This window comes from Neoarius graeffei, chromosome 10, assembly GCF_027579695.1.
Source record: "Neoarius graeffei isolate fNeoGra1 chromosome 10, fNeoGra1.pri, whole genome shotgun sequence".
In the NCBI taxonomy this organism is placed as follows: Eukaryota; Metazoa; Chordata; class Actinopteri; order Siluriformes; family Ariidae; genus Neoarius; species Neoarius graeffei.
Genome location: NC_083578.1, coordinates 7,809,976 through 7,832,311, shown reverse-complemented (window position 1 = coordinate 7,832,311; position 22,336 = coordinate 7,809,976). Strand labels below are relative to the sequence as shown.

General features: G+C 42.2%; 1 protein-coding gene across 2 annotated transcripts in view; it reads left to right on the top strand.

Annotated features, from left to right (window-relative positions):
• Nucleotides 1-18,030, top strand: part of dbnlb (drebrin-like b) — a 48,725-nt gene extending 30,695 nt beyond the window's left edge. The window contains exons 9-15 of one of the 2 annotated variants that reach the window (XM_060931189.1): nt 2,981-3,046; nt 5,557-5,671; nt 8,574-8,666; nt 11,561-11,623; nt 11,774-11,874; nt 11,964-12,042; nt 16,884-18,030. In XM_060931189.1, coding sequence (XP_060787172.1) covers nt 2,981-3,046; nt 5,557-5,671; nt 8,574-8,666; nt 11,561-11,623; nt 11,774-11,874; nt 11,964-12,042; nt 16,884-17,020 — 654 coding nt within the window. In that variant the 3' untranslated portion in view covers nt 17,021-18,030. The remainder of the gene's footprint in view (nt 1-2,980; nt 3,047-5,556; nt 5,672-8,573; nt 8,667-11,560; nt 11,624-11,773; nt 11,875-11,963; nt 12,043-16,883) is intronic. The other variant, XM_060931190.1, reaches the window with a different exon arrangement.
• Nucleotides 18,031-22,336: the final 4,306 nt, after the last annotated feature.

Genomic DNA, 22,336 nt, shown 5'->3' with positions numbered 1-22,336 from the left:
TCAATCCATGCGCGATTCACGGCTAGGCTATTTTATTTTTACGACAACCGCACGTGCTGTGTGTGACATGCGCAGATTCCGCACATTTGTTCGCGCTATTTTCGATACGGTAGAATGGCCGTGCATTACACCCAGTCAAAAGGGCAATGGATACGCGCACTGCAAACTGTGTAGAACTGACATTAACATCACTCATGGTGGTCGCGATGACTGCACGCGGCATGTCAACTCCAAAAAACATATGGAGTATGCTGAAATGGCGAGTCAGGCGGAAAGTAAATCTGGGGGTATCCAGCAGTTTTTTACGAAATCTGTGGATGAAAAGACACGGAACGTGACGCGTGCTGAAGCGGTGATGGTTGACCTGTGCTTGGAGTTGAACTTGCTGATTAGTGCCATGAAATGTGAGTTAAACTTATTCAGTTTCTTTTTACATGTCTGATTTTTATTCACTGAAATATCAAACACTGGCTGCACTTCTTTAATTCAAAGTCTTTTCAGTGTTGCAAGTGCAAATGTACATGTAGTATGATAAAAAACAGAATTTTATGATTAGTGTTGTTGGGATTGTGGCAAAAAATTGATCATTCCACTGTTTTAAATACAATTATAAATGTCATTTTATTCAATGTCTCTTCTGAAGCATTATGCTGAAGTATTTATATATTGGGACATTAAGATAACAATGTCGGACTCTCTTTGGCATGAAATAAGAATTTTTTTTTTTTAATTTTATTAGAATCCGTTAACAGGTAGAACATTTTCCCAGGCAATATAATATAATACTTTTGAGGAGTTACATTCAATACCAATGATTGGTAGTCAACCGTAATGTCTGCAAACAGGGAACACTATTGTATTTATAAAAATGTGATCTATTGTATGCTCTAGAAATTTGTTGAGTGGAAATTCAGTTGAGATGGCTGCTTGTGTTTTGTTTATTCAATTCACACTAAACAGTTCTTTTTAATAATTTAAATGTTAAACATATTGGTATATACACCTCTTTATAATGGAAATGCGTATAAATTAATGTGACTGAAAGTCATTCCAAAATACTGAAAAATGTTTTCAAGAATACTGAAATTCAAAATTTGGGGTAGGCATCTCTGTGTAAGAATAATTAAGAACAAACCGAAAACTCCTGCTGAAGGTCTGTTTGCCGTGTGCTGCGTGTCCAGTCATGTTGCATGTCACTGAGTGCCACCTGTACACTTTGATGAAAATGGATCCCTTAAAGGGGCAGTGTGTGATTCTCTCTGCTGTCCATGAGGCCCGTTTCAATGCAGTATAAACACTTTTCCTGCTAACTCCTGTTGTCCTGGTTTGCCTCCTGAGTTAACTTTTAAGGAAATGGGATAACTCTCTGAAACTTGGGTCTGGATGGGCGTGGAGCTCATTTCTGGGCCAGAAAAATGTACTGGCTAATCTCAAATAATTAAGATTTCAGATGTGTTGCATGGCAGAATTGCAAATCTGATTTTGTTTTTTTAAAAGTATGAATGAATGAACCCTTTATTATCACTAGTCACAAGTACCAGCGAAATCGACCATCAACCTGTCCTTACATACACTCACACACAATTGACAGAGGGGGAGTAGACAGGACAGGAAGACAGGGATGAAAAGAAGAAATACAGAGTAACATGAGGAGAGGGGAGGAGAAAAAAAAGCAACCCCCACACTATGCTCCTGTGAGGAGTAGAGTGTGAGAACATAAAAAAAAACACCTCAGCACAAAATAACACAAGTACACTTTACAACATGAAAACTCGGGACTTGAGGGGGGGCGATCAGGGGTGGGGTGTAGGGGGAGGGAAGGAGGTAGAGGTAACCCAGCGCAAGCAAGCAGCCGTCCGCTCCTGCAGCCATGATGGCGCTGATCATGCACCCACTTGTCACACTGAGGGTAAAAGCGACGACTGCGGGAAGTGGGGGAAGGAATGCGAGAGCGTCTCACTGCAGTGATCTTCAGGGGGAGATGTTGTCCCAGCAACGGCCTTGACCGAGGCCAGTGCTGTCTGAGGGAGCCGAAAGCAGATAAGATTGGGATTGTTTGGTCTTGGGGCGAGTAGACGCATTCTTTTACACGACTACTCCGTTTGTCCATTCTGGTCTCCGAATCAATCCATTTCCTTTGCAAAGCCGAAAGCTTCTTCATGATGTCATCCATGTTGCGGTTCAAGTTCTGAATAGCCACAGTCTGCGTGCCGACAGCTCTGCCCACCGCTTCAATCATGTCAGGCAGCTTTATGGGGCTTTGAACAGCTGTCACCGTTTTCTGATTTCCTCGATAAACCAGGGCAATGCCTTATCCAATCAGCAAAAGTCCTGTAATCATGGTTCCGACTAGGTAGATGTCTTCAATGTCCTCCACAGAAAGAATCGCCAGGCACACGACCCGCCACCTCTCCCACGCGTCCATCGTGTAGCCAGCCGCGAACGTTCCGGCAGGACAGGTGGGTTCCCCCGAACCCAGGCTTCTCATCGAGAAAACGGTGTCAATTTCGTTAGGAGACCAGTTTATCAATTCCATGCTTTTTTAGTTTAGAGAGCAGTGCGGAGAGAGTCTCTCAAAAGTATAGACAGATGAGATGAGACAAAGGAGCACAAGCAGGGAAAATAAAGGCGAGGAAAGCAAAGAAATGCGACTGCCTTCCATGAGAGCACGTAGAAAAAAAATGCTATCTTTGACAGTATAGTATATAATTGTTAAATGTATTAAAGAAACACTTTTAATTGTTGCATAGGGCACCTTTTAAGTAGGAACCAGTGTGATTGCACATTTTCTAGGAGAAATTCACCCTGTGTGTGTGTGTGTGTGTGTACACACGTTCAAGAATGTTCAAGTTATCATGCGAGCATTGAAGCCGTTTCTTGCAGCAGTGAGGCGAGTGTGAAAGAGAGTCTGGTTGTAAAGTGTGTGTGTGTGTGTGTGTGTGTGTGTGTGTGTGTGTGTGTGTGTGTGTGTGTGTGTTAGGAAGAGGAGGAGCCGCCCGCCAGACCCAAAGGCTATAAGAGTGCAGAATCAGTGGAAAAAGCCCATGTGCGTGAGTGAGACGGTGAACGACTCGCCTTTGAGCTTCACTCAGACTCCTCTCCCTTTTTCACTTTACAGATTAACATCGGATTCATCCCTCCTTCTGAATCAGTGCCCGAGTTAACCTGCATCTCTCTCTAACACACACTCACGCGCTCTCTCTTACTCACTCACTCACACTCTCTCACTGACGCACTCTAACACACTCGCGCTGTCTAACTCACTCACACATTCTAGCACTCTCTCTCTCTTTCTTGTCTCTCTCTAACTCCCTCACTCATTCTGTTTCTCTCTAAAACACTGACTCACTAACACACACACACACACACACTAACTCATCTCTCTCTAACTCTCTCTCTAACTCACTCTAACACTCACTCACTCTAACACTCTCTGTAACTCGCTCACTCATTCTCTCTAACACACTCTGTAACTCACTCACTCTCTCTCTCTCGAACACTCTCTCTCTCCAACACTCTCTGTAACTCGCTCACTCATTCTCTCTCTCCAACACTCTCTCTCTCCAACACTCTCTGTAACTCGCTCACTCAATCTCTCTCACTCTAACACTCTCTCACTCTAACACTCTGTAACTCACTCATTCTCTCTCTCGAACACTCTCTCTCTCTCTCTCTCTCTCTCTCTCTCTCTCTCTCTCTCTCTAACACTCTGTAACTCGAACACTCTCTAACACTCTCTGTAACTCGCTCACTCAATCTCTCTCACTCTAACACTCTCTCACTCTAACACTCTGTAACTCACTCACTCATTCTCTCTCTCGAACACTCTCTCTCTCCAACACACTCTGTAACTCACTCACTCATTCTCTCTCTCGAACACTCTCTAACACTCTCTGTAACTCGCTCACTCATTCTCTCTCTCTCCAACACACTCTGTAACTCACTCACTCACTCATTCTCTCTCTCTCGAACACTCTCTCTCTCCAACACTCTCTGTAACTCACTCACTCATTCTCTCTCTCGAACACTCTCTCTCTCTCTCTCTCTCTCTCTCTCTCTCTAACACTCTCTGTAACTCGAACACTCTCTCTCTAACACTCTCTGTAACTCGCTCACTCAATCTCTCTCACTCTAACACTCTCTCACTCTAACACTCTGTAACTCACTCACTCATTCTCTCTCTCGAACACTCTCTAACACTCTCTGTAACTCGCTCACTCATTCTCTCTCTCTCCAACACACTCTGTAACTCACTCACTCACTCATTCTCTCTCTCGAACACTCTCTCACTCTAACACTCTCTGTAACTCGCTCACTCAATCTCTCTCACTCTAACACTCTCACTCTAACACTCTGTAACTCACTCACTCATTCTCTCTCTCGAACACTCTCTAACACTCTCTGTAACTCGCTCACTCAATCTCTCTCACTCTAACACTCTCTCACTCTAACACTCTGTAACTCACTCACTCATTCTCTCTCTCGAACACACTCTCTCTCTCTAACACTCTCTGTAACTCACTCATTCTCTCTCTCTAACACTCTCTGTAACTCGCTCACTCAATCTCTCTCACTCTAACACTCTCTCACTCTAACACTAACTCACTCACTCATTCTCTCTCTCGAACACTAACACTCTCTGTAACTCACTCACTCATTCTCTCTCTCGAACACTCTCTCACTAACACTCTCTGTAACTTGCTCACTCATTCTCTCTCACTCTAACACTCTCTAACACTCTGTAACTCACTCACTCATTCTCTCTCTCGAACACTCTCTAACACACTCTGTAACTCACTCACTCATTCTCTCTCTCGAACACTAACACACTCTGTAACTCGCTCACTCATTCTCTCTCACTCTAACACTCACTCTAACACTCTGTAACTCGCTCACTCATTCTCTCTCACTCTAACACTCACTCTAACACTCTGTAACTCGCTCACTCATTCTCTCTCTAACACTCTCTCACTCTAACACTCTGTAACTCACTCATTCTCTCTCTCAAACACTCTCTAACACTCTCTGTAACTCACTCATTCATTCTCTCTCTCGAACACTCTCACTCACTCATTCTCTCTCTAACACTCTCTCACTCTAACACTCTCTCACTCTAACACTCTCTCACTCTAACACTAACTCACTCACTCATTCTCTCTCGCGAACACTCTCTAACACACTCTGTAACTCACTCACTCATTCTCTCTCTCAAACACTCTCTGTAACTCACTCATTCTCTCTCTAACTCACTAACACTCTCTGTAACTCGCTCACTCATTCTCTCTCTCACTCTAACGCTTGCTCGCTCACTCATTCTGTCTGTCTCTCTCTCGTGCTCTCACACTCTCTCACTCGTGTGCACTCTCACTCACACTCTCTAAAACTCACACCGGATTCTTCTCTCCTTCTGAATCAGTGCCCGACTTAACCTGCATCTCTCTCTCTCTCTCAATAGGTCGCTCGATCAGCTACTAACATGTTTGTCCTTGTAAAGTTCTATAGTGTGGTGATTTGGTGTTAATAAAGTGTGTGTGTGTGTGTGTAAATACCCAACAGGAGGCTGCTGCTCTCATCTCCCAACGTTCTTTGAACCCCAGAGAAATGTTCCAGCAGAGAGAGAGGGGCGTGGCAGCCAGCAGCACAGACAACACACCATCCAGCCCACAGCCTGGTTAGAACACACACGCACACCCTAATAACTCCTGATCATGTCATTTTGAATTGTGAACATTTAAATAAATGCTAATCGTTTACTCTGTATCGACAAAATCAGTCCGTAATTGAATTAATGAATTTATTTTTATTTTGAACATGTATAAAAAATGTATGTAACTATTTGTACATACAAAAGAAAGAAAACGAGAAATTAAAATAATAAATAAATAAAATAACATAAAGAGCTAGGACATTACAAAACACCGCACATTGTTCGAAAAAGGAGTGGGAAGAAGTACAATACTTTTTTTTTTTTTTTTTTTTATTTCCCACCCCTTTTTAACTACCCCGAAATCCAAACTACATTAATACACCTATAAAAATATATACCATATATACACTTCATGAATATCTATATAAATATTTAATTACAAAAATAAATATCTACTACATACCTATCCCTGTAAATATAAATGTATAAACTATCCCCATAAATAAATATATACCATATACTAAGTTAGTTCTAATATAACAATCAACCCTATTCTATTTATAGATTTATCCCTCATCATCCTCTGTTAACATACTTCCTCTTCTATATACTTGTTTAAAAATATTTTTTTGTACCTTTTTTTTATTATTATACCTTAAGTTTCATTTTTTTGTCAAGTTGTGTTTTTTCATGGTCACACAAAATGAAACTCCAACCAAACGTTTTGCCACATTTTCCAAATAATCCGCTGGAACTGCCGGAGCGTGTTCACAATGTGGCTAAATTTACATTTAGACACGCCCACAAAACTCCTTAAAAGGCAAAGCTCACAAAATGACGGCTGTGCGCCTCTCATCTGGTTTGATAAATGATTCGTAAATTGTTTTGTACAAATTTTGGTATTCATGAAAATCCTGCAAATTTTGAAAAACTTTTGCATCCACTTCTTCTGTAAATTTACTCGTAAGAAAACGGACTCGGCTTGAGACCTCAAAATCGTATCGTTTGCGTGGAACACGCCGGACGCTTTACGGCTGATCAGTGTACGTATACACACACTGGTACAAAGATGATCAGTGCTTCTTGAGTTTAACGTTCATAAAAGGAAATTTAAGTCCAGTCTGAGTTTTAGGCCACGCCCGCTCGGAGCATTGATCTGATCAGTCGGATAGTTTTCGAAACCTAGAAGTCAAAGCTCATCTGTGACTGCAGGCTGGTCAGATCAACTTCCTGCGTGTCTGAGAGACTGGGAGGAGTGTGTGAATACTGGCACTGTACACACACACACACGGCTCCGGTACGCTAAACAAGCCCGAACAAGAGGAGGGCGGGTCTCTTCTCTGCGAGTCTCCCATACAGTCACCTGAGCTGATGGTGTTCAGGTCCGCTGGTGTGCTGTGGATTATCGAACACGTGACTAACACTGGTTCATTGTGTTCTATGCTTATTAGCGCCCTCTCTGGCTACATGGCTCTCTTTCTTCCACTCCAAGTCAGCGCTGCTACTAAACACACACACACACACACACACACACACACACACACACACACTCAATAACTCTCTAAAATGCACTTGCGCTCTCTTTAAAACTTTCGCCCTCAATAACTGTCTCTAAAACGCTGTCTCTCTTTAAAGCTGTCTTTGTGTCTCTCTCAATAACTCTAAAACTCTCTCTCAGTAACTCTCTCAAACTGTCCATCTCTCTCAATAACTGTCTCTAAAACGCTGTCTGTGTCTCTCTCTAACTCTAAAGCTGTCTGTGTCTCTCTCAATAACTCTAAAACTCTCTCTGTCTCTCTCAAACTGTCCATCTCTCTCAATAACTGTCTCTAAAATGCTGTCTCTTTTTTAAAGCTGTCTTTGTGTCTCTCTCAATAACTAAAACTGTCTCTCAGTAACTCTCTCTAAAACTGTGTCTCTCTTAAACTGTCCATCTCTCTCCCTCTCTCTCTCAATAACTGTCTCTAAAACGCTGTCTCTCTCAATAACTCTAAAACTCTCTCTGTCTCTCTCAAACTGTCCATCTCTCTCAATAACTGTCTCTAAAATGCTGTCTCTTTTTAAAGCTGTCTTTGTGTCTCTCTCAATGACTCTAAAACTCTCTCTCTCTGTCTCTCTCTTAAACTGTCCATCTCTCTCAATAACTGTCTCTAAAATGCAGTCTCTTTTTTAAAGCTGTCTTTGTGTCTCTCTCAATAACTAAAACTGTCTCTCAGTAACTCTCTCTAAAACTGTCTCTCTCTTAAACTGTCCATCTCTCTCCCTCTCTCTCTCAATAACTGTCTCTAAAACGCTGTCTCTCTCTAACTCTAAAGCTGTCTTTGTGTCTCTCTCAGTAACTCTCTCTAAAACTGTTTCTCTCTCAATAACGCTCTAAAATGCTCTCTAAAACTTTCGCTCTCAATAACTGTCTCTAAAACGCTGTCTCTCTTTAAAGCTGTCTTTGTGTCTCTCTCAATAACTCTAAAACTGTCTCTTTCTCAGTAACTCTCTCAAACTGTCTCTCTCTTAAACTGTCCATCTCTCTCAATAACTGTCTCTAAAACGCTGTCTGTGTCTCTCTCTAACTCTAAAGCTGTCTGTGTTTCTCTCAATAACTTTCTAAAACTGTCCATCTCTCTCTCTCTCTCTGTCTCTCTCAATAACTTTCTCTCTAAAGCTGTCTTTGTGTCTCTCTCAATAACTCTAAAACTCTGTCTTCTCTAAAACGCTGTCTGTCTCTCTCAATAACTCTAAAGCTGTCTGTGTTTTTCTTCCTGTCTCTCTCAATAACTCAAACTATCTCTCTCTCTCGCTAAAACTGTCTCCTCTCTCTCTCTCTCTCTCTCTCTCTGTTGGTTCTGTTCAATGTGTAACGTGTGTGACAGCTGTCAGCTCATTTCTGCCTCTTTTTTCCTGTCTGTCTGTCTGTCTGTCTGTCTGTCAGGGCGATTGAAAAGCCCTTTTCTGTCAAGGCAGCCTTATGAGCCTGAGCTGTCTCGCTCTCCTGTACGCCAAGCCTCACCTGTACGAACCAGAGGTACACACACACACACACACACACACACACACACACGATCAAGTTCTAAATATTGTCTCCACTGAGATTCCAGGAACCTTTTCGAGAAATGAAACCGTTCAGGAACTCTTCTGAACGCAAACAAATGCATCGAGTCTGTTAAGTGTGTGATGAATCAGAAAGTTCGGCACACGGGAAAACTACAGCGACACAGGAAGACAAAGTTGTTCCTGTTGCTTTGTTGCTCAAATATGTTAAAAATGGTGTGTTAAGTGGATAAGTACGACTCGTAGCTGTGTGTATGTGATACAGTATGTTGGTCTTCAGTGATGGTGCCACGCCTCAGATTTAAGGTCTGAGTGTTCATTAAAGCTTTTCTTGAACTTTAACTAATCCACACTTTTCACTGCAACAAACTCCGCCCCTCAGCGATTCCCGGTCTGCACTAACGTACCCTTGAGGTTCCTGGAACTACAACACTTCTTCGTTAAAAAAAAAAAGGGTTCCTTATGGGTTCATATGAGGTTGAAGGTTCTGAGCTTCCTGTATGTTTCTACTGACAGGAAAAGGAACCACACTGTTTTTAGGTTTTCACAAAGAACCATAGAACTTTTATTGGTTTGTTCAGGGAGAAGAACTAAAGAGGATTGTCAGTTGAGATAAGCCCCGCCCTCTCAACGGCTCTCAGATCGGTTATGGTCCAGACATCGCAAACATCGGTAAAAATGTTCCTGCGCTGAAAGACAAGCCGAATTCTGTACTTTTGGGAAACAGAAGTTTCGTTCTATCAGGAGGAAGAAGAAAAGCTTCTTGATGGTAGAACTCCTCTATGTAGAAACCAGAACCATCCAAAGAACCCTTGAGGAACCTTTTCCCCACCCCAAGAGTATCCTCTGGTAGAAATTTGCCTGTATCTGTACACCCCCACAAACATCTGCACTCAATGCACAGCTGCTGTGGTGTGTGTGTGTGTGTGTGTGTGTGTGTGTGTGTGTGTGTGTGTGTGTGTGTGTGTGTGTGTGTGTGGATAATGCACTGCTGCTGTGTTTAAGCTTTCCTCCTTCTGCTTCATGTTCATACACACACTCCAGGATGAGGTGTGTGACGATGTATGGGTTTGATGATTTTTTTTTTGCGATGTTCTGATACAAGTAAGATATTATTATACACTACCGTTCAAAAGTTTGGGGTCACCCAGACAATTTTGTGTTTTCCATGAAAAGTCACACTTTTATTTACCACCATAAGTTGTAAAATGAATAGAAAATATAGTCAAGACATTTTTCTGGCCCTTTTGAGCATTTAATCGACCCCACAAATGTGATGCTCCAGAAACTCAATCTGCTCAAAGGAAGGTCAGTTTTATAGCTTCTCTAAAGAGCTAAACTGTTTTCAGCTGTGCTAACATGATTGTACAAGGGTTTTCTAATCATCCATTAGCCTTCTGAGGCAATGAGCAAACACATTGTACCATTAGAACACTGGAGTGAGAGTTGCTGGAAATGGGCCTCTATACACCTATGGAGATATTGCACCAAAAACCAGACATTTGCAGCTAGAATAGTCATTTACCACATTAGCAATGTATAGAGTGGATTTCTGATTAGTTTAAAGTGGTGATCATTGAAAAGAACAGTGCTTTTCTTTCAAAAATAAGGACATTTCAAAGTGACCCCAAACTTTTGAACGGTAGTGTATTTGAATCGTCCTAAATTTGTATCATGATTTATTGTTGAATGATCTCGTCACACACCTCGCAAACATCTTCCTCCTTCTGTCTTGTTCATCTCTGATCCCTAACCAATCATAACAACTCCTTCACACAGAGTTCCTGATCATCAGACGTCACGTTACAATATCAGGCATGAAGTTCACGCCAAATATGATAGTGTGTGTGCGTGCACACGTGCACTTACTGGATGGAGTTCACACCTAACTCCGGGCCGGAATAAATCACTACAGTGTGTGTGTGTGTGTGTGTGAGTGAGTGAGACCCATTCTATAATTGCGGGTACATTTCAAGCGTTGAAAGAAAAACAAACAAAATTAGTCATCGTCAACTCTGTTCTCGTTAAACTGGGCAATCCATTAACAGAATTGACGATAACAGAGTTGATGTTTTCCACCATTTTGTGTCTTAACTCCACATGCTAACCTCAAACTAGCGACCACACGGCATGTATAATAAAAACAGAATGTTATGGATTTTAATCATTTTGGTTTTTTTTAAATGAGCGAGAGATTCACTCCGAAATCATAGTCACAGAGTTGACGAATAACGAATCTCCTGTCGGTGTAAAATCCTCAACATTTTCGTCAAATTAATGAGAGAAGAAACAGAACACACCTCACTGCCTTTCTGAAGTTTCCCGCTAGAGGAAGTGACATCACTCGGTGCAGGTGTCCTGCGTATTATTAAAAGTCTTTGTGGATTTTATGTGGTTTTATCACAGAGTTGACAAAAACATTGGGACGGATAAAAAAAAAAAAAAAGCATATTTTTATTCCTGAAGTTTCACATAATACAGAAAATACTTTCTGTGCAGTTGATTTCATAACGGTTAATAGAATAAACCCCCAAAAATCAGACTGCTCGACTGAATCACTTCCTGTTTATTGGCGTTGAATGGATGAATCGGTCGTCGAAGACAGCCGATGATGTAGGGGGAGGGGAGGGGGTTATGTAGTTAATGTTTTATGGATAAATTGGGTCTAAAATGGACATCAAGCATCGCTATTGGTGAAAGTTTGTCATAATTTGCGTTATTGTTCAAAACTGCTTGAGTAAAGATTTCTTTTGGGGAAAATAATAAAAGGTTTATCATCAGAGACGCCAGATGGACCCTGAATTCTAGAATGACTCGTGTCGGTGTGTGTATACGTGTGTTTAAATGCATGTGTGTGTGTGTGAGTAGAAACCAGAGTTGTGGAGTCTCACACTGATTACGAGGAACCAGAAGCTGATGAGGAGTACGAAGGTGGGGGACACACACACTCTCGCCTCCATACACTCCTCATTCTGTCCATTCAAACCCTGTTTAACTGCACCCAAGCGCCACCGTGTGGCCAAATGACAGCAGTGCATGGATTTGTTCACACGGTCATCTCTCTCTCTGGTCTGTCTGTAGATGTGGAGGCGGTCAGTGATCAGTACACTTCTCATGTGGAACAGCAGCAGGATGGAACAGTAACAGAGCCGGAGAACCTTTATGAGGAACCACCGCAGCAGGTACAGCACATGAACGAACACACACACACTTTTTTTAAATTTATTTATTAATTATTTTTCGTTCCATTAATGCGCGTGTGTGTGTTTAGGAGGAGCAGAACCTTTATGAAGACTCGAACCCTGTTGATCGTGGTACCTGTGCTCGAGCACTGTACGACTACCAGGCAGGTGAGTACCACAGAAGTGTGTGTGGGGTGAGAGAGAGAGAGACAGACTGCAGACTCTTGACTTGACAGCTTCACATAAGCACTGAATAACTAAAGGTCATTATTTAAAGAGTATGAGATGTTTATTGTACCTTTCTTTCAAAATATTTGCATATGCAAATGAGGCAGAAGATTACATATGTGCCAATTTGCATTTATCAGTGTAAACGGATTTCACTCCGAATTGTTTGTTTTATAGACCCCTTCGCATGTTTGTAAACAAACCGACCGTTGCCAGTAGCCCAAGAGCATTAGCTCAAAATTGAGTCCAACCCGGAACAAATTAGTAACAAGCTGAATTTTTCAGAATATGTTCAGAATACCCTTACTAAAAGTTCCCGGGAATCCACCTTGTGCTCTCTGAGAAATTCAAGATGGCGTCCAAAATGGCCACCGATTAGAGATTTTTCAATATCTCAGGGATAAAACATAATATAAATGCAATTAAAATGTTAAATTATGTTCTCTCATACAAGCAATGCAAATTCACCATTGTCACACTGTTAAAATTAAAATTAACCAAGATTACAAGGTCATTAATGTGGAAATTACATGGAATTTGATGGTTGACATGATTGACAGATTAGCTTAGTAGGCTACCTACATACAGTGCTCATTGTAAATGAGTGCACCCCCTTTGAAAAGTAAGGTTAATAATATAACTTAGATTACAAATTTTTTCAGTTTTACTCAAATTAGGGTGGTGCAAAAATGAGTGCACCCCACAACAAAAACTACTACATCTAGTACTTTGTATGGCCTCCATGATTTTTAATGACGGCACCAAGTCTTCTAGGCATGGAATGAACAAGTTGGCGACATTTTGCAACATCAATCTTTTTCCATTCTTCAACAACGACCTCTTTTAGTGACTGGATGCTGGATGGAGAGTGATGCTCAACTCGTCTCTTCAGAATTCCCCATAGGTGTTCGATTGGGTTCAGATCAGGAGACGTACTTGGCCACTGAATCACTTTCACCCTGTTCTTCTTCAGAAATCCAACAGCGGCCTTAGATGTGTGTTTAGTCATGTTGGAAAAGTGCACGACGACCAAGGGCACGGAGTGATGGTAGCATCTTCTCTTTCAGTATAGAGCAATACATCTGTGAATTCGTGATGCCATCAGTGAAATGCAGCTCCCCGACACCAGCAGCACTCATGCAGCCCTACATAAGGACACTGCCACCACCATGTTTCACTGTAGGCACCAGGCATTTTTCTTTGTATTCCTCACCTTTGCGACGCCAAACAGTTTTGAAGCCATCAGTTCCAAAAACATTTCTCTTGGTCTCATCACTCCAGAGTATAGAGTCCCAGTAGTCTTCATCTTTGTCAGCATGGGCCCTGGCAAACTCTAGGCAGGCTTTTTTGTGCCTGGGCTTTAGGAGAGGCTTCTTTCGTGGATGGCATCCATGCATGCCATTCCTCTGCAGTGTACGCCGTATTGTGTCACGGGAAATAGTCACCCCAGTTTGGCTTTCTACTTCTTTAGATAACTGCAGTGAACTTGCATGCCGATTTTCTTCAGCCCTTCTCATCAGAAGACGCTCCTGTCGAGGTGTTAACTTCTGTGGACGACCTGGACGTCTCTGTGAGATGGTTGCAGTTCCATCTTTCTTAAATTTTTGTACCACTTTTGCTACAGTATTCTGATTGATAAGTAAAGCTTTGCTGATCTTCTTGTAGCCTTCACCTTTGTGGTGTAAAGAAATTATTTTCTTTGGGGAATTCTGAAGAGACAAGTTGAGCATCGCTCTCCATCCAGCATCCAGTCACTAAAAGAGGTCGTTGTTGAAGAATGGAAAAAGATTGATGTTGCAAAACGTCGCCAACTTGTTCATTCCATGCCTGGAAGACTTGGTGCTGTCATTAAAAATCATGGAGGCCATACAAAGTACTAGATGTAGTAGTTTTTGTTGTGGGGTGCACTCATTTTTGCACCACCCTAATTTGAGTAAAACTGAAAAAATGTGTAATCCAAGTTATATTATTAACCTTACTTTCCCGTTATAAGTTAAACAGATGTTATATTAAACTTTGTCTTGTCAACATTTTGGAAATTGTGTTCATTGAGATATTGTTTAAAATGTTACTTTTCAAAGAGGGTGGACTCATTTATGCTGAGCACTGTACATGAACATAATGTAAGACAACAATTAGACATCAATTTCCTTAATATTTAGTGCATCTTTAAGCTTTGATAAAATATTAAAGGGAAATTAAATTTGAGAACTCTATCTTCTAAAACTACAATGGCAAGCTGTTTCAGTACACTTCTTCAACATTCCGGCGACTTTCATGACAAAAAGGTCTGCCTCAATAAAAGCTCTTGCTTATAAACACTTCTCAGTGCCTCAGCTGTAATGCTTGGACCTTTGTTGTACCATCAATGAAGTAGGGAATTTATTCAAGCTTGTTTAAGGGTGGAAAAAATTAATCTTTGAGTTTCTAGCGCCAGTCTTTACTACTAGCAATGCCAGTGTGTTCGGACAAAAAATGACTGAACTCAGCATGACCTTTTAAAAATGACTGAACTCAGCATGACCTTTTAACATGCCATTTTTCATTTTACACCACCAATTTACTTTAATTAATATTAATGAAAATAAGTGCTCCAACCCCTAGTAATTGTGTTTGTTGTTTTGTGAACAGAATAGGACGATACGGAGTGAACGAGTAACCAATGGATCCACACTATACACAAATATACTGTTATAATAATGTGTACATTGTTATTATATAATGTTAATACACAATGTAATTAATACACACGTTGGAATTTACTCTCCTATCCTACAAAACACACATTCTGACCTTTTAATTGCATTAATATTTTGTTTTGGGCCTGAGATATGGGCAGATCTCTATTTGGCGGCCATTTTGGACGCCATCTTGAATTTCTCAGAGAGCACAAGGGGGATTTCCGGGGACTTTTAGTATGTTATTCCTAAAGGTATTCTGAAATTTTCAGCTTGTTACTAATTTGTTCCGGGTATAACCCTATTACTCCTGGGCTACAGGATGCGTACGCAGCCTGGACTCAGAAACAATGGCGCTGCCCATAGACCGGCATTATGAGCTGTCAGATTATGCAAAACAATTGTCGTTACAAGATCGAGAATGCTACATAAATAAGTTAACTCTAACAAGTGGACATCGCCTACCGGATCCGTATTTAATTAAAGAGTGGACGGACGATGTTAGTAAGTTTTCCTCTGATACCTGAAGGCAGTCATACTATTTACAAAAAATGTCAAACTCAAAAAAAAAAAAAAAACTATTTACAAAAGTAGCCTGCCATCAACATTCTGGTTACAGCGAGACTACAACTTGATTAACAATGGGACATTCATATTCATTTTGTTTTAATCAAATCATGCCAGTGATGTGATGGCACTGTGGCTTTAGCGACAACAGCAAATCCCAACACTAAACAGCAATTTGCAGGAGGTGATGGCATGAAAGGAATGATAGTGTAAAGAGTGCAGCTCAGAGAAATCAGAGCTGCGTAAAAAGCGAGAGGCAGAGAGCAGAAATGAAACTGAACGGGGCGGGAGCTAGGTTAGAGCAGTCAACGTAAGTTGGCATTTAGAGTGAGGGCACACAATTTTACCTTTCCATCCTCGCTTTAAAATTGTGATTTTCGGCATACACAAATAACGATGGCACAAAATCTGGACTGCTTGAGTGAAGCGAGACCTCTCCTACAAACAAAACTGCACGCAAAGCTAAGTTAACATGCTAACAATATTCATTACATTGTGTAACTATGACCCAGCTAATCAGACAAACGTTACCAAAGTATTTTGCTACATCAATAAACGAAGACTAGAAAGAATAAAAAAGAAAGATTTAATAAATAGCCTGATCTTACCTGTGATGAAGTGGGCACTGCAAACCCGCGCATTTTTGATGGTGCTTTCATCCCAGTCTACACATTTGATGGCTTGTAGCCATAGACGTCGGCGATTTTTTTGGAATGGGTGAGATCCTGCTGGAATTCTGTACATTTTAACCCCATCACTGCTACGATTCTGACACCCGACAACACAACAACTAGGCATTTCTTCCAAATATTTCTTCTCATCTCTACCGTCGCGGAGTCTTTTTTGGGTCCAGGCTGCACGCGCAATTTCCTCTTACGTATGAATGACGTTTACTGCGAAGGGGTCTATAGTGTAAAGGTGATGATACACGGGGCAACTTTTTGGGCAATGTTGCCAAGCAATGTTGCTGGGCAATTGCGTTTTGACTCTTTTCTATTGAGATTGGGCAACATTGTTTCTTTCTGAATGGTTTTGATAATCTCTGGCAACTTTTTGAGATAAGCCAATCAGAACGCGAGTATCGAGTCATGTGACCTCCGGTGAGGTTTGGATCAGAAATTTCAAACAAATATGGCGGCCGCTCAGTGTCAGTGGAGTGAAGAGATGGAGAGACTCCTCATCTGTTTTTACGCCGGTAAGTTATTTTAATATTCTATATGGAGGAATGTACCTCACCAAAGCTCTAAAAAACAACAGACAGCTTGATTAAATGGTCACAGCAAAAATTAAGACTTTGTTTTTGTTTTTTTTAAGCTAACTGTAAACTGCCGTTGCTAACTGTTGTTGCCCATTGTTAGTTGCCCTGAAAAGTTGCCCTGTGTCTCACCTAGTTGCCAGCAACATTGCTCGGCAACATTGCCCAAAAAGTTGCCCCGTGTATCATCACCTTAACAGTCACTCACAGGTGAGATTATTTTATTTATTTTTTGGCTAAGTTGTGTGTGTGTGTGTGTGTGTGTGTGTGTGTGTGTGTAGCTGATGACACAGAGATCTCCTTCGACCCGGACGACATCATTACCGGCATCGAAATGATCGACGAAGGCTGGTGGCGAGGCTACGGTCCAGACGGCCATTTTGGAATGTTCCCAGCCAATTATGTCGAGCTCCTCTAAGCAGCGCCGCCGCGTCCAATAACATCTGGGCAATGTCGACTTTGTCCCACCCACTTTTAGTCACATAGGGAAATGGGTCCATTAGATAAGTTGGACAGACTGAAACAAAACCACTGATCAATGAAAGAAAAGAAGCCCAAGGAAACTGTTATAGAGTCAACTTTTTTTTTTTCCTTCAACATTCCTTTAAACACGTTAATACTGTGCTCACTGGCTTACAAAAGAATGGTCTGTGTGTGTCATGGAGTCAATAGTTGGTGTTATTTTATAATCTTAACCTCGAATATTCTGTGGCTCACGTCAGTGTTTGTGTTTTTATCTTCCTGTAATGTTCCTGGACCAATTCCTGTTTGAGAGATGATCGAGTTTCAGTATCAGTGGAAATAAAAATGGTTATTAGGATTAGAGAGAGATTTCCTTCTGACGTGAGCTCTGAGGTCTGGGTTTTTTGCCTTGTTTTTGCCTTTTCTGCACATTTTGGAGCAGTGAAACTCCTCCGCTGATGATCTGAACACCGGTGCTCGAGGAAACCTGATCACTAGTCTGATTATTTTCCTGCATTTCTTAGCATTTAAGGAGCTGAACTAATCCTGCACACCTTCTCACAGCCTTATCACAGTCTGCTCTGAAATGTGGAAATACTATAATACTGTGATGTTCATTTTTCTTCTTTAAGTTTCAGGGAACAATCGTAAACTAATTTTTTTTCCTCCCCCCCTCCTTTGGCTGCCCTTTGCATTTCCAGTTATTTTTTTCCTTTCTTTAAAAAAAAATAATAATAATTTACACTGCATTTTCAGTTTGCGCAGCTCTTGAAAAGCCCCAGGGTTTGTTTGCTGTGAAGGCTGTGCCAATAGGAGTGTGACTGAGTGAAAACATTGATTTATTTTTTAAACTTTAACATTAGATTGTATGGAAGAAGATCGTGTGACCACCAGTGGGAACGTGGTTCCTTCAGATTATTGTGATCTTTAATCAGAACGATGAAATAAAGGAAGTGAAAATGCAAAGTGTGTGTGAATTTGATGGTCTTATAGTGTGTGTGTGGATAAATGAATTTGCAGAGCTACAGGATGTCTAGACTATTTCATCTTGTAATTGATTGTTTACGTATTAGTATATGGCTAAATGTGTGTGGAGAGGGGAAAAAGATGATAAATTAAAGGTGCAGTTTGCAATTTTTTTTATTATTATTTTTAACCTGTAATCAGAATTAAAAAAAAAAAAAAATCCTGATCCAGAAGCTTCCACACCTAAAAACAAAAAACTATGCAATGAATCTTATTAAAGGTAGGGTATGTAATTTATTAGCTCATCTGGCCGACAGGTGATGAGTTTATGCCATCGTGTTGTCTGGCGTCATCCACGTTTCATGAAAAATCGCTGCTTCTCTCTCAATTCTGCACCAATTTTTATTTTTGGCAGGAAGGTAGGTCTGCCTGGGGTGCATACAGATAGCTTCTACCCAAATTTGCATCAATCCCTAACGAGCAGTGTCCACACACATCGCTTCTTCTCCCTCAATTCTTCACCGATTTTGATTCTTTCTGGCATGAAGGTAGGGGAACCTAGGGTGCATATAACTTCTACTCAGATTTGCTTCATTACAGTTATTAATGAAGTTATGGACTAATTAAGCCTTAATGAGAAGTTCAACAGAAATCACTTCTTCTCGGTCAATTCCTCGCCATTTTGGATTCTCATCTCATCTCATTATCTGTAGCCACTTTATCCTGTTCTACAGGGTCGCAGGCAAGCTGGAGCCTATCCCAGCTGACTACGGGTGAAAGGCGGGGTACACCCTGGACAAGTCGCCAGGTCATCACAGGGCTGACACATAGACACAGACAACCATTCACACCTACGGTCAATTTAGAGTCACCAGCAATGTCTTTGGACTGTGGGGGAAACCGGAGCACCCGGAGGAAACCCACGCGGACACGGGGAGAACATGCAAACTCCGCACAGAAAGGCCCTCGCCGGCCACGGGGCTCGAACCCGGACCTTCTTGCTGTGAGGCGACAGTGCTAACCACTACACCACCGTGCCACCCCCGTTTTGGATTCTTTCTGGTAAATAGGTCGGTATTCCTAGGGTGGCTATCGCTTCTATATATAGCGTGTACATAGCTTGCAACATTTATTGTGCAAGGTGGCCCACTTTAGATCGTTCCTTCTGGACTGAATGGGGCCGCAGTGAGCTACACCGTCATTGACGGTCTCATTTTAGAAACATTTTTGAAATTCTCTTTACATCCTGACAGCAATGAATAAATTAAATGTTCTGATATAATTTTTAAAAAGGGTGGCACGGTGGTGTAGCGGTTAGCGCTGTGGCCTCACAGCAAGAAGGGCCGGGTTCAAGCCCCGTGGCCGGCGAGGGCCTTTCTGTGCGGAGTTTGCATGTTCTCCCCGTGTCCGCGTGGGTTTCCTCCGGGTGCTCCGGTTTCCCCCACAGTCCAAAGACATGCAGGTTAGGTTAACTGGTGACTCTAAATTGAGCGTAGGTGTGAATGTGAGTGTGAATGGTTGTCTGTGTCTATGTGTCAGCCCTGTGATGACCTGGCGACTTGTCCAGGGTGTACCCCGCCTTTCGCCCGTAGTCAGCTGGGATAGGCTCCAGCTTGCCTGCGACCCTGTAGAAGGATAAAGCGGCTAGAGATAATGAGATGAGATATTTTTTAAAAAAATCCATCATCTGTGACGGTCAGAGGGCTGTAAAAACCCCGTCCAGTCATTTCATTCGGTCCAAATGAAAAGTTCTACCTGCATGCACTCTGCCATTGTGCTCATTGTGCATTACTAGAGTCTTCCACAAGGTGGGGCAGACGTATTACTAAAGCTTACGTGCAAGTCAACAGCTGTGCGTACTCACAATAATCATGTTTATTGTTTACATTCATTATGATTATGTGAGGGCGGCACGGTGGTGTAGTGGTTAGCACTGTCGCCTCACAGCAAGAAGGTCCTGGGTTCGAGCCCCGGGGCCGGCGAGGGCCTTTCTGTGTGGAGTTTGCATGTTCTCCCCGTGTCCGCGTGGGTTTCCTCCGGGTGCTCCGGTTTCCCCCACAGTCCAAAGACATGCAGGTTAGGTTAACTGGTGACTCTAAAATTGACCGTAGGTGTGAATGTGAGTGTGAATGGTTGTCTATGTGTCAGCCCTGTGATGACCTGGCGACTTGTCCAGGGTGTACCCCGCCTTTCGCCCATAGTTAGCTGGGATAGGCTCCAGCTTGCCTGCGACCCTGTAGAAGGATAAAGCGGCTAGAGATAATGAGATGAGATGATTATGTGAGGTGTTTGGTTACATGTGAATATAAGAACACTGATGCTCTACACTCCTGCCTCCAACATGCTCTCGTGGACTCATCCTCCAGCAGTAGTCAGGCAGTGTGCGTTCATGTGTATTGGAGGAGTGGCTTGAGGGCGTGGGATTTGGATCAGTTGGATTACTTTCAAAATCTATCTTAGTCTTGTTGTTTTCTCTAAAATGACCTACCTTAGGTTTAAGTGTCTAAAATAAAGACTTCTGTTTCTTGGAACTTTTCTCCGCCCCTAGATGAAACACAGGTTCGATAAGGTTTTTTCCTTAAAATGCAAATTATGACTCGGTTTCATTAAAGGTGATGTGTCAAGTCGGGATTAGTTTTAACCAGCTCGAAAACGTCTACAGTGGTAGTAAGTTGCTTGTTTTTTATTGGAGTGGTTCACAGCTTTCTTTTTCTCTCCTCCTGTGTAAAGACCACAAGCGGAGGCCGTCCACATCGGATCTGCTTTAATATAAACAGATCTTCGATTAAGGTATGTGAATCTTTTCATCATGGCACACCTTCAGTCTGTTCAGTGTGCTGAGTGCAGGATGTTTAGTCATTCTTCCTCCGTCGCTAGCGATAGCTTTATTAGTGATAAGTGCAGATTAGTTAGCTCTCTGACGGAGAAGACTACAGTGCTAGAAGCGCGTGTCCAGGCTTTAGAGAAGGTTAGTGAGTGTGAGAACAGTGTAGTTTCTGTAGGGGAAAGCCTGGATGCCCTAGGTGGAGTTAGTAATCCCCCAACTCCGGCATTAGAGCCCTTACAGCGGGGCAAATGGGTGACGGCTCGGCGGCATAAGCGTAGAGCCAAAGCTACCGCTGAGGCTCACTCACGGGAGCACCACTCCTCTCCGCGTCACGTGTCGAACAGGTTTGCTCTCCTTAGTGATGCACCCGCTGAGAAACCTGAAAGAGCTCTGGTTATAGGGGACTCTATCATACGGCACGTGAAATTAGCTCAGCCTTTAGGGGCACCAGCAGCTTTAGTCAGGTGTATACCGGGAGCCAGGGTGCCAGACATAGCAGGTAATCTTAGGGTCCTAGGCAAGCACAGGTTCTCAAAGATAGTTATCTATGCAGGAGCTAATGATATACGCCTTCATCAGTCTGAGGTTACCAAGAGTAACTTTGTAGAGGTGTTTAAATTAGCGAAAGCGATGTCCGATGCTGTAGTATGCTCTGGCCCCATCCCAATGCGGCGTGACGATGTAGCAGGTTATGGTCGCTGAACTGCTGGCTGTCCAGGTGGTGCTCTGAAAACAGTGTGGGCTTTATAGATAATTGGGCTAATTTTGAGGGCACTGCTGGCCTGTTAGGGCGGGATGGTATCCATCCCACTCGGGAAGGTGCTGCTCTCATTTCCTGCAGGATAGGTCATAGTCTCAGAACAGGCCTAGTTAATTTCTGACAATCCAGAGCCAAGGCCAGGGAGCAGACAAACAGGCTGAACCGACTGTCTGCTAGCTGCACAGAGTCGTCACTCAGGGTCTACTACATCGAGACTGTGTCTGTTCCCCGAGCTCAACAAAAAGGTAGAAATTTTCAGAGAGTTTGCTCCAGTAACCTAATCAATATAAAATTAGATCACACTGACTGTACAGCTGCTGCCAGCACCTTTGATCTAAAGGTGGGGCTATTAAATATTAGATCTCTTACATCTAAAGCGCTAATGGTTAATGAACTCATTACTGATCAGGAGGTTAATGTACTTGGTTTAACAGAAACATGGATTAAGCCAAATGAAAAATGGCATTAAATGAAGCGAGTCCTCCTGGATACAGTTATATACACCAGCCTCGTCTAACTGGCAGAGGAGGAGGCGTTGCGGTTATTTATAATGATTATCTAGGTGTAACACAAAAACCTGGTTATAAATTTAATACAGTTGAAGTTCTTCATACTCATATAATGTATGTAGCCTCGAAAAATAAGTCTACCCAGTTAATTCCATTGCTTATTATTTACAGGCCCCCGGGGCCATATTCTGAGTTTCTTTCTGAATTTGC